Raw genomic sequence first — 12,033 nt, forward strand, 5'->3', positions numbered from 1 at the left:
GAAGATTTAGGTACCCGAATTCTAGGATTTCAGGAGCCAGATCGCAAGGTTGAGCTGAGCTGGGTCCGGGTGTCTGACCCTCTCCATGGTTCTGGGTTAAGAGGTGTGGAGAGAGGCGTAATTTTTGATGTGGTACTACCGATAGTTTCAGTAGTGTGGTGTACCACGATTGTCTGGCCCAAGTTGGCGCTACTAGTATTAGTGTGAGGGAGTGCTGTTGTAGTTTGCGCACTACTAATGGAATTAGTGGGAGAGGCGGAAAAGCGTACGCAAATCTGCCTGACCAGTTCATCCATATCGCATTGCCTTTGAACAATGGGTGTGGGTATCTGGCGGCGAAGCTTGGGCATTTTTTGTTTTCGTGGGTGGCGAAGAGGTCTATCTGTGGATGCCCCCACATTTGAAAGTATGGGTGAAGAACTTGCGGGTGAAGTTCCCACTCGTGGAGTTGTTGTGTTTGTCTGCTGAGTAGATCTGCTATAGTGTTTTGTACTCCTGGGACATGCTGGGCTAGGAGAAAGATTTTCTGGGGTATGGCCCATCTCCATATGCTCTGTGCTAATTGAGAGAGCTGTGGAGAGTGTGTCCCGCCTTGTTTTTGAATATAATACATGGCTGTCATGTTGTCTGTGCGGATTAGGAGTGCTTTGCCCAAAATTTGTGTCTGAAAGGATTTTAGGGCTAGGAAGATCGCTAGTAACTCCAGATGACTGATATGGAGTAGCTTCTGTTGAGGTGACCACTTGCCTTGCATGGTGAGATGTAATAGATGAGCTCCCCAGCCAGAGAGCGATGCGTCAGTTGTTAGTACTATCTGTGGAACCGGGTCCAGGAACGGTCGACCTTTGGAAAGGTTTGTGGTAGTCCACCACTGCAGAGAGCGATGGATACGACCGTCTACCAACACCAGATCTGTTAATTGACCCTGGGCCTGGTTCCATTGGTGCGCTAAGCACTCTTGGAGAGGACGCATCTGGAGTCTTGCGTGAGGTACTATGAAGATGCAAGAGGCCATCATCCCTATTAGTTGCATGAACACCCGAGCTGGAAGGGGGTGTTGTGCTGTAAATTTTGCGCGCAGAGCCTGGATGCTTGCAATCCTGGCAGGATTGTGGTAGGCGAGCGCTTTTGAGGTGTCTATAGTGGCACCTAGATATTGTTTTATGTGGGATGGGTGGAGATGGGACTTTTCGTGGTTTACCGTGAAGCCCAGCTGATGAAGTAGCTGGATGGTGGTGTGTGTGTGTGTTGTACACACTGATCGTATGAACTGGCTTTTATTAGCCAGTCGTCTAGGTAAGGGAAGACGTGAATGTGTTGTCTTCGCAGATGTGCTGCCACCACTGCTAGGCACTTGGTGAATACTCGTGGTGCGGTTGTGACTCCGAACTGGAGCACTTTGAATTGGTAGTGGTGGCCGTCCACTACAAATCTGAGGTACTTCCTGTGGGCCTTGTGCACTGGAATGTGGAAGTAAGCAACTTTTAGGTCCAAAGTGGTGAGGAAGTCGTTTTGGGAAAGTAGCGGAAGTACCTGCTGAAGCGTTACCATATGAAAGTGGTCTGAGTGTATGTATGTGTTTAGGGGCCGAAGGTATGAGAAAATACAGGGAGTAGACCCCCATATTTTGTTGGTTGGTTGGAACATGTTCCATTGCCTCCTTGTCTAGGAGGGAGATTACCTCCTGCTTGAGTATCCGTAGATGTTCTTGTGACATCGGGCGTTGTCTGGGTGGAATGTTTGGGGGGGGGGGGGGGTAGATGTTAGTTCTAGGCAGTAGCCTGACCGAATTATTTGTGTTACCCATTTGTCTGAGGTGATGGTAGTCCAGACCGGAAGGAAATGTTGGAGTCTGCCCCCGACCGGAGTGTGATGGTCTGGGGGAATGGGAGGGAAGTGATTGGGGAGGCGCGGTGGCAGAGCGGGCGGTATTTGTTTTGCCTCTGCCTTTGTTATTGTTGCCCCTGTGGCCGCCTCTTTGGTAACCCCTTGTAAACGTGGACTGAGTAGGGGATTTGTATGCAGTGGAAGCGGAGTCTGAGGAGTAGCCTCTGGATGTGCTCCGAAAGGAAGAGCGGCGAAAGGAGCGTCTGGGAGGGTGAGATTGTAAGGCTCCCATGGATTTTGCCGTGTCCGTGTCCTTTTTCATTTTCTCCAGGGAGTCATCCACTTTGGGGCCAAACAAATGTTCCTGGTCAAAGGGATGGTTGAGGATGGAGGCTTGTACCTCCGGTTTAAAACCGGATATCCTTAGCCAGGCATGGCGACGGAGGAGGACACTAGTATTGATAGCCCTAGAGGCTGTGTCTGCTGCGTCTAAGGCACAACATATGGAGGTATTTGCCCTCCTGAATGAGTTTGTTGGCCCTAGCTTTATATTTATCAGAGAGATGGTGCATTATGGCTTCTAATTCGTCATAATGGGCCCTGTCATATCTGGCGAGTAGCGCCTGTGTATTGGCGATACGCCATATGTTGGCAGCTTGGGATGCAGTACGCTTGCCTGATGCGTCCAAGAGTTTAGACTCTTTGTCAGGTGGTGGTGCTTCGCCTGATGCCTGAGAGTTGGCCCTTTTACGTGCAGTGGAGACTACTAGAGAATCTAGTGGCGCGGGCCCTCTAATGTAGGAGGGATCTGTAGGGGCAGATTTATATTTCTTCTCAATGCACGGGTTAATGACCCTGGCTCTGACTGGGTCCTTAAAGACCTCTGGCGCATACTTTATAACTCCTTTGAGCATAGGCAATATGGAGGTGGTCCCATGTGTGGTGTCGAATGTATCGAGGAGGAAATCCTTCTCCATGGGGTCGGTATGTAGATCTACCCCGTGATAGTGTGCCGCCCTTTACAATAGGTGGTTGAACCCCAATGAGTCTTCTGGTGGAGAATGTCTGGAAGGGTAAAGATCGTCCTGTGGGACGTTAGGGACATCAGGGATATTATAATTGTCCCATGGGTCTGGGGATCCTGTTGGGGTGGGGTCCCCTGTAGGTAGACCTTGGGGTGCACCCCCTATGTCGTTATATGGATCCCCCTGATCATCATCATCCGGAGATGGAGTTGGGGAATGATGAGGTGGGGGTGGAGAGGGCGGAGGAGGAGGAGAAGGTGGAGGAGGTGGGGAAGGTAGTGTGAAAGGGGAGGTAGCAGAGTCCTTCCACATTGGAGGTGGAGGCGGAGCCGGTTTCTCCAATTGTCTCTTTTGGATAGAGAGCATTAAATGTCCAGTTTTGGGATCCTTGGTTAAAGTTTTTTGTAAGGGATCCGGTGTAAAAAGTTCTGGTGAGGTTGGTTGGTCCGTCGGCGCCGAAGGCGTCGGTCCGTTGGGTTCTTATGTTTTTCTGTGCCGGTTCGTTGTTGGAACCATGCTTGGGAAACTCTGGTTGTTTGGTAGGCGCCAAGATGGGTTTCGGCTTCGAAGTGTCGGTGGTCTTGTGTGCTTTGGTCGGTACCGAAGAGCTGGGTTTCGAACCCGATTGTTTCGGTGCGGGGCTCGGTGTCGAGATGGAGGCCGGTTTCTTTTTCGGTGTCGAAGAGTGTTTATCGGCACCGACGGTGGGCTGGCTCGAGCCCGAGCCGCCGGAAGGCTTACTTGGCTTCTTTACCGGGCCTGAAGGTGTAGTGTGTGAAGCAGTGTCTCTGGTCTTGCCTAGGCCCGGAGGCGAAGGCGTGACCGAAGCCTTTTCAGGTGCCGGCGAGGGTGTGGGGGGGGGGTGGGGTAGATTAGTACTCACGACCCTCTGTGCCGGAGTGATGTCCTCCACATCTGAGTTGTCGGCTTCGGAGGCGCTGACGAGTCCCTCGTCGGTGTGAGGCTGTTCTGGAGAATCAACGCCTTCTCCGAAGATGTCGTCCGGAATCATTGTCGAGGAGTGTGCCATGGTTCTTCTGGCTCTTCGGTCTCGAATAGTCTTTTTGGACCGGAAGGACTTGCACGCCGGACAGTCTCGAGCCTCGTGTTCAGGGGAGAGGCAGAGATCTTATACCTCGTGGAGATCGGTGTGGGGGAATTTGGAGCCACATCGAGGGCACTTTTTAAATGGAGTCCTGTTCCATTAGCTAGGACCGGAGCTTGGGTAGGCCTGAAGGATGCAGTCGACGACTGGAGCCGAAGGTCTGTGCCGATGATAAGTCACGTTGAGTGGGGAGATCGCGTTCAAAACAACACCGCGAATTGGGGTGAGTGTTGCGCGTCGATCGGCGAACTGGAAGCTGTTCGGAACCGGAGCGCGAAGATTACATCCAAGCCCGATGGCGGGAAAAAAACAATCTGAGGATGGAGCCGAAGCCCATGCGCAATACGATCCAAGGGAGGAGTCACCGAACTCGTGACTTCCAAAGACTTTCCAAGAGGAAAAACAAACTGCAAACATCCGGGCCCAACGCCAGATGGCGATCTATGCACAAGTGTGTAATCTGCAGCTCATATGCCTCGAAATATATATATATATATATATATATATATATATATATATATATATATATATATATATATATATATATATATATATATTCATTTGAATGTTGTTCATTAAACATCTGGGAAAGCCTTTCTGTTAGAGAGCCCCAAGACTTATTCTGAAAAGAGTGTAGGACCCTAAGAGGAAGATTGACTGTTGCTATTAAGAACAGAGAGCCAACACGTATTCGTAAAGCTAGGAAGGATTACAAACAGGCACAGTGTAAAGCCAAAAAAGAATGGGATGAGAGGAGATGGGAGGAGCTAGGAGAGGCCATTGGGCATCCTGATAGTCGGACGTTTTGGTCCCTGGTATCCAAAAGTAATTTCGAACGTACACCTCCCTTGGCTAATAATGTTCCGGCTGTCGAATGGCATAAACATTTTAGTGAGCTATATTCTGGTGGTACCTTTCTTGATAGCTCGCAGATGCTTCACGTGATAGGTCTTTCTGCATGTACACGCACGTTCACTAAGGAGGAGACTTTGCGCTCCCTTGATGCCATTATTCCAGCAAAAGCCCCCGGTCCAGACGGCATCCCTGGAGACCTTTTTCGTGCTGATAGGGAACATTGGGCGACTTATGTTATGAGACTGGCCAACGATATCACTAGCGGGGGGAGCATTCCGGAAACCTGGAAGGGGGCAGAAGTAATACCCATTTTTAAGAAAGGGGACAGGTCGAAGCCCGCCAACTACCATCCAATTAGCTTGATAGATTGTGCCCAGAAGGTCTTCTGCCGCTCGCTCCTTGTTAAAATCCAGACCTGGATGGAGGAAAATGACATCCTCTCTCCTCTCCAGGCGGGCTTTCGGCAGAAGACCGGTACCATCGAGCAGGCGTTTCGCCTGTTTTTGCAGTATTGGAAGGTAGTTGTGCTGGGCAAAGGCAGTTTATATCTTGCCTTCATCGATTTGAAAACAGCTTTCGACCTAGTCCCCAGGGACTCACTTTGGCAGGTCCTTCTGGATATGGGCGTGCCTTCGGAATTTCTAGAACCACTCATCAGGCTACATGAGGAAAATTTTACCTGTGTAAGGTGGGGAAACCAGGGCCAAAACCCTGAGCCCTTTAAGATCAGGCGGGGGGTACGTCAAGGGTGCGTCCTGGCCTCCACCCTCTTCTCCCTTTATGTAAATCAGGTGGCCGATCTTTTGTGTTCTACTACGGCCGATGCTCCCTCATTGGCAAATCACTAAATAGCTACTTTGTTGTTTGCAGACGATACCCTTTTGGTATCCAAAACTCCTATGGGCCTACAAAAACTTTTAAACTGTTTTAAGACCTTTTGTGATGAGAGGGGTTTGGTCATCAACATTACTAAAACTAAGCTGATGACGCTAAATCCCCATAAATCTTTTAAAGGTAACTTGGTCCTTGATAGTGTCCCGCTCGAATGAGTGAGTTCCTTTGATTACCTGAGAATCAAGCTGTCAGAGGGAATGGTAGGAAAGAAACATCTGGAGAGGGCGTTCTTGAAATTTTCTCAGTTAACTGGGGCCTTGCGATGGGAGCATTGCCTCTCTTATACCAAGCCTGTAGCCCCGTACTGAAGTTGTATAGTTGCAAGGTAATAAGTAGTGTGCTCTATGGGGCAGAACTGTGAGGTTCTATAAATGTTAACATCCTTTCCACAATAGAAAATAAGTTTCTAAGAAGTCTGGTATCACTTCCACAGAGCACTCCTCTCCTTCCTTGAAACTTGATATGGGTGTCAAATCTATCAATGACCAGGTGAGCTTGCGCCCATTGCTTTTCTAGCATAGATTAGTCACAACGCCCGAACTGTCGTCCTACGCAGCTGCTTTTAATGAAGTTTCTGCCTTGAACACAAACCATAAAATTGGGTGGATCAAATACATAAATACCATCCGGGCGGACATAGGTGTGCCTAAGGAACTAGAAGGTTTTCCGCCCACATATTCTAGGAACCTATTAAAATCACAGTTTTGGGCATGGGTAGAACAGAAGATCTTTTTGAAAATTCGCCATGGCTGCCTAACTGATATGTTCACTGATATTAAATCCAGCAGCCGGTTAGAAAGTTATCTTGATTTTATAAAAGTGCCAGGAGACAGAAAATTGTACATTCAGTTTAGATACGGCTGTCTACCCATTAATGCTTTTACCAACACTTGGCTGACAAATACATCACAGCCCAAGGGCTGCTCTTCTTGTCTATGCCCTAACGAAACAGTAGGCCATGTACTTTTTGCATGTGCTGCCTATGCGAGACCTAGAAGGAACTGTCTCACCCCGGTATGTAGACATCTTGGGACACATAGTCATAAAGATGACCTACTTATTTTAAAGTCAGATGCGAGACCACTCTATGCTTATGAAACAGCAACATTTTTGGGCCAATTTTGGGCCATACGAAGGAGGGCTCTATCCATTACCCCGACTAGCACGAATAAAATAAACTGAAATCTAAATGACCAGACGGGCGTGTACTTTGCACTAGCACTTTGTTGTAAATAAATGGGTTGAATGCTATTTTAGCTCTGATTTGATAGGATATATCTTTTAAATATTGAAATCTGTTTATCTTTGTACTTTTTATATATTTGCATTCTTGTGATAAGTACTTCTGCTAATTTTTATTCTTTGCTTTTAAATTCCCAAGAGTCTGTATAGGGAGTATTTTATAGTACCTTTTATCTTGTTCATTGCCACACTAGATTCATGTGCTTTGTTTTATGGTACTGTAAAACCGAAATAAAGACTTTGATGATGATGATGAAGAAAAGAGAGTCTTTGATGTGTTTCATTTTATAAAGTGAAACCCCTTTCTAGGTGGTGTTGTGTTATATGTATTGCTTCGTCGTGTTTGAGCCACTGTGTGGTATTCTGTATTATCTGACTGAGGGCGAAGCAAGACACCTAGCAACACATATTTGTCAGTAATCTGAATAATAGAGTTTGGGTGAGGGCATGAGTCAAACAGTTACCATCCTAACTTCTAGAACAAAGCACATGATGGCCTCCCCAGCTCCTACAGCATAACCAAGCTGCTTGGTCTCTATGGACATGGGACTCTTTCCAGGCTATGATCTAAAAGTGCTGCACATTGGCATAACAACTAGTGTGCGATAACCTACTCAATAATAAAAAGAACTACATCTGCAAGGGTAGCAGAGAATGCACACTGCACAAAACCAGCACCTGACAAAGGAAATCGATTGGCTAGGTACACCTGGCAAAAATACTAAAAAAGCTCTGACCTACCCTCAAAAACAAAGAGCAAAGCATGCACAGTGAGATCTCTTTGGAAAACACTGAATAGTTTGTGGTCTATGTCATTCTCCAAGCAACAACCACAGGCGCTCCAAGAAAAGAAAATCATATGCTTCAAAATACCTCAAGTCAATATCGTAACAGCAAGTTATGGAGCTACTGAAGCAACAATTTCTGATGATTGTTAGAAGTAACACATCAAAAGCGAGGATAAGCCAGGAAGTTCCGGAAATGGCTAGATTAGGAATAAACAAAAGGGAGGCTTACCTGTCCGGGGCAACCTGCCTCTCAAACAGCAGGTGAGAAAGCAACTGAGAAGGCCTCTGTTGGAGAAGGATAAATGGATTTCCAACTTTCACTACCGCAGAATGATCTAATGGAGATTAAAGCAGGGTGTCTGAACATAAAGGAACTGTTTGATGTATATTATTCTTACAAAGCACAAATGTGGCCAGTCTTTTATAAAAACAATTTTAAGTGCATAAATTACACACATTATCTGAAAAAAACTAAAACTTATCAGTTACAATGGTTGCATATAATTGTATAGCATTGGCACTTTGGATAGATGTACTTAATTGGTCGCCATTGGAGCATCTCAACATTATTAGGAGCAACCATTTTGTAAAATAAGGAAGACAGTATGCCGGTATTCCACTGGCTTCATCTATTTGACTCTTTCGCTTATTCAGAATGGCTTTTTCATAAGATGATTTAGGCATAGAGTTTTTTTTACCAGGAGGAGTATGCTGGTGGTTCCAAGTTCTCCTACCTAGATGTGATCCTTTTTAGTGCGTTTTAAAACATGATCTACAGCAGCTGTACATTTGGAAAGAATTATAATGGTTCTGTTTCTCTAATGTTTAAAATATAGCTACCCAGAGCCACAACAGCTCTAGTCAAAAGTATTCATCAAGTTGCAGCAAAACTTGTGGCTGGTGCCAGAATGTTTGTCCATGCTGTTTATCAAACTACAATGGCTTCCGACTGAAGTGAGAATTGCATTGCAGATTCTGTACATCAACTACAAAATAATAAACTTTATAACTCGCTTAACTACCTTGGCAGTAAGCTCATCAATGCAGGTGGTCAGTATCTCACAAGAAAGAAGACCTGTCTAATCTCTAGATCAACAAAGGCAAACAGAGCAAGCATTTGCTCTTTACAAAGACATTAGTGGCTAGTGCACTCTCTCAGTCTCTACTGATTACTTGTCACAATAGCTCTTTTCAAAAAGGTTGCTCCAACCCCACATGATGCACCATCGATCAGAATTATTCCTTTGAAGTACCTACACTTTTCTTGTAGAGGTTTCGAGTTATGCACATGTTCTTCTTGTGGCCGAATAGGATGCCTGTGGGGCCTTTAGTAAATGCGCCTATAACGCTGATGATGAGGGTTTGGGTATGGCAGCCATTCGGTAGTACTACTGGGTATCACAACTTATCGTAAACAAAGATTGGCTTTTTAAGGCAACATGATCACTTGTTATTCCCTTTGAACCCTGTTTCATCGGGACAGAAATGGAATGTACTAGACCACCTTCTGTCATCAGTTCTTCCCATCACAGCGCTAGTGCCGAAATGCTGGAAGGAAAGTTTAAAGTGTGCAGGTAAAACGCAGCGACGCATGCTGAAACATTTGGACCTAGACAGAGCTGAGTATGCTCTCCTACAATTGCGGTACAAATTTTGAGTGGGAGGATGCTTGCACATAGACTCCGAGCGCAAGCGCAGATGTCTGCGACCCATTCTATCTGTGACCTGAATGCGGTGGAACAGACCACTGACCCTCTTATTGTAGATGTGTCTTTCGTCAGTTTTATCAACGCCTTTACGCGAGTGCCGATGTCCACTTGCGTGATCCAGGGGAATATTTGAATTCTTGTGGTATTACTCCCTTGCTCAAATCATCGGCCGACAACTTAGACTCAGATATTCGCGCCAAAGAGGTCATATCGGTGATAGCGCGGTTAAAAGTTGCTAAGTCGCCGGGACCAGACGGTTTCCGGCACTGTTCTACACAACATTTTGTGTGGAGCTGGCGCCCCTTTTAACGAGGCTTTTTAACTCCTTCCTTGACTCTGGGGAAGTGACGCGTTCAATGTCAGAGGCAGCAATTTCTGTCATTCTTAAGCCTGGGAAGGACCCTACAGATTGTGGGTCGTACCGGCCAATCTCACTTCTTAATATTGACGCGAAGTTGTTCGGGAGTGTTTTGGCCTCACGCCTTTGCCCTCTTATGGATGGTCTTATAGACCCGGACCAGTCTGGCTTTATTCCGACGCGGCAAGGAGGGGACAACACTAAGCGGCTCCTCCATCTCATAGATTTCGTGCACCGCTCACACACTCCGGCCTTCTTCCTCTCGATTGATGCGGAGAAGGCCTTTGACCACGTAGATTGGGAGTACTTATTCGCAACTCTCCGCGCATTCAGGTTCGGCGATAACTTCATCCGTTGGGTCCGTTTCTTGTACGCCTCTCCCCAGGCGGCGGTGCGGGTTAACGGTTGCAAGTCAGCCCCCTTCTTCATTGCCCGGGGCACGCGGCAGGGTTGTCCCCTGTCCCCACTTTTATTTGCGCGCTATATGTAGCCTTTCGCCCAACACATTCGATTGAACCCTGACATTGTCGGTATTAAGTTCAGAGCTGACACACATAAGAGTAGTATGTATGCGGATTATGTCATCCTCTCGCTTACACAACCTCGGTCAACACTTCGGTACCTGTCTAGGGAGCTTACTGCCTTTGGGGATGTCGAGGGGTTCAAAGTTAATTTTGCAAAGTCGCAAATTCTTAATATCTCTATCTCCGGGGCTGAGGTTCAGGACCTCCAGCAAGACTTTGCCTTTCTGTGGGTGTATACGGATATCACATATCTGGGCATTCGGCTGACTTCGTCCATCGCCAAGACGGCCGCCCTCAATTATGCACTGTTGATGGAGCACAGGGTCAGGGCATTAGCCGCCTGGTCACGTCTCAAGTTGGCATGGTACGAGAGATTAGCGGCTGTGAAGAGGACGGTGATCCCGCGCATCCTGTATCTCTTCCAAATGCTCTCTGTGAGCCCTCCCACAGGCGTCCTTAGGAAATTGCAAGGGCTCCTTAACAAAAATGTTTGTGGGATAACAAGAAGCTGCGGCTTGCGTTGGCACTTGTTACCTCTCCGAAAGCCCAGGGAGGGCTTGGCTTCCCGCTAGTGGGTGCTTACTACCAAGCGGCTTGTCTCCGTTACATCACCAAATGGAATAGGCCCCTGTCCAGTAAGCACTGGAATTTTATGGACCAAACAGTGGCCGGACTAAATATTTGGTGCGAGCTGTGGCTTCCACGCAGGCACAGAGCATGGGGTCTATACTCCTTCCGGTCACCTCCCCGACCTTAAAGGTGTGGGACCGGCTAGCGAGTCAGAAGGGGTGGACCACGTTTCCCTCTCCTATGTCCCCTATTGGGACAACCCCGACTTTCAACCAGGTTGTGCGTCTCCAATCTTCCACCGCTGGAGGGAGGAGGGTTGCAAACGGGTGGGCTCCCTTTTTGATCTAGACGGCTTGATTCCTTTTCCTCAATTATGCAAGGATTATGATCTACCCAAATCGAACTCCATCCAGTACTCGCAGCTTGCACATTGGGTTACACGGTCTGAGAACCTTGCTCTCATGTCCCGCCCCTTGACACCCTTTGAACAATGGCTGGTGTGTAAAAAAGACAATCGCAAGCTCATATCAGAACTCTACGCTATGATCACTGCACACCCTAACAAACAACACACAAAGGCGCATATCAGGTGGGAGACTGAGCTGGGGAGACCCTTGTTTCTTTTTTTTGTTCGTATTTTGTATAAAAGTGGTATCTTCGCTGGGTGCCTTCCGATTTGTCTGAGGTTTGAATTCATTGCGAGGTCGTCCTCCGGGATGTAGACCTGACCGCCGTGTAATACCCTTCACCTTTCGCTCTGCTGGCGCCCTGATGTAGGCAGATAAGCTGTGTACTTGAGATCTATCTACCACACAATAAAAATGATTGATTCCAAAGTGTGCAGGTAGAATCACAATGTGACTCAAGAGTCACTGCTGTGGGGGTTCTTGAACGTGGATAACTTACATTAACCAATTTGACTTTGCTCACAGTCATTGTATTGGTATTATAAAATTAGGTGATATTTGGGAAACAGATCATATTAAGTCCTTTGCAGCCTCAGAGTGAAAAATTAAAGTTAAAAAATCCCTTTCAGCTTAGACAAATGCTTGAGAAATATAAATATAAAATAATTCCCTTTCAGAATTCAACCCCCCTCAAGGTCAAATTGGTGGTTCACTAATTAGAGACCAAGG

The 12,033-nt window shown here is 47.0% G+C and overlaps 1 protein-coding gene across 2 annotated transcripts in view; it reads right to left on the reverse strand.

The window, feature by feature from the left end:
• ZFYVE26 (zinc finger FYVE-type containing 26) overlaps nt 1-12,033 on the reverse strand; it is a 740,905-nt gene that overhangs the window by 439,800 nt on the left and 289,072 nt on the right. For both annotated transcript variants that reach the window (XM_085627201.1, XM_085627200.1), the window contains exon 19: nt 7,966-8,071. In XM_085627201.1, the coding sequence (XP_085483327.1) occupies nt 7,966-8,071 (106 nt within the window). The remainder of the gene's footprint in view (nt 1-7,965; nt 8,072-12,033) is intronic.

The sequence above is a fragment of the Triturus cristatus genome, chromosome 9, assembly GCF_964204655.1.
Source record: "Triturus cristatus chromosome 9, aTriCri1.1, whole genome shotgun sequence".
In the NCBI taxonomy this organism is placed as follows: domain Eukaryota; kingdom Metazoa; phylum Chordata; class Amphibia; order Caudata; family Salamandridae; genus Triturus; species Triturus cristatus.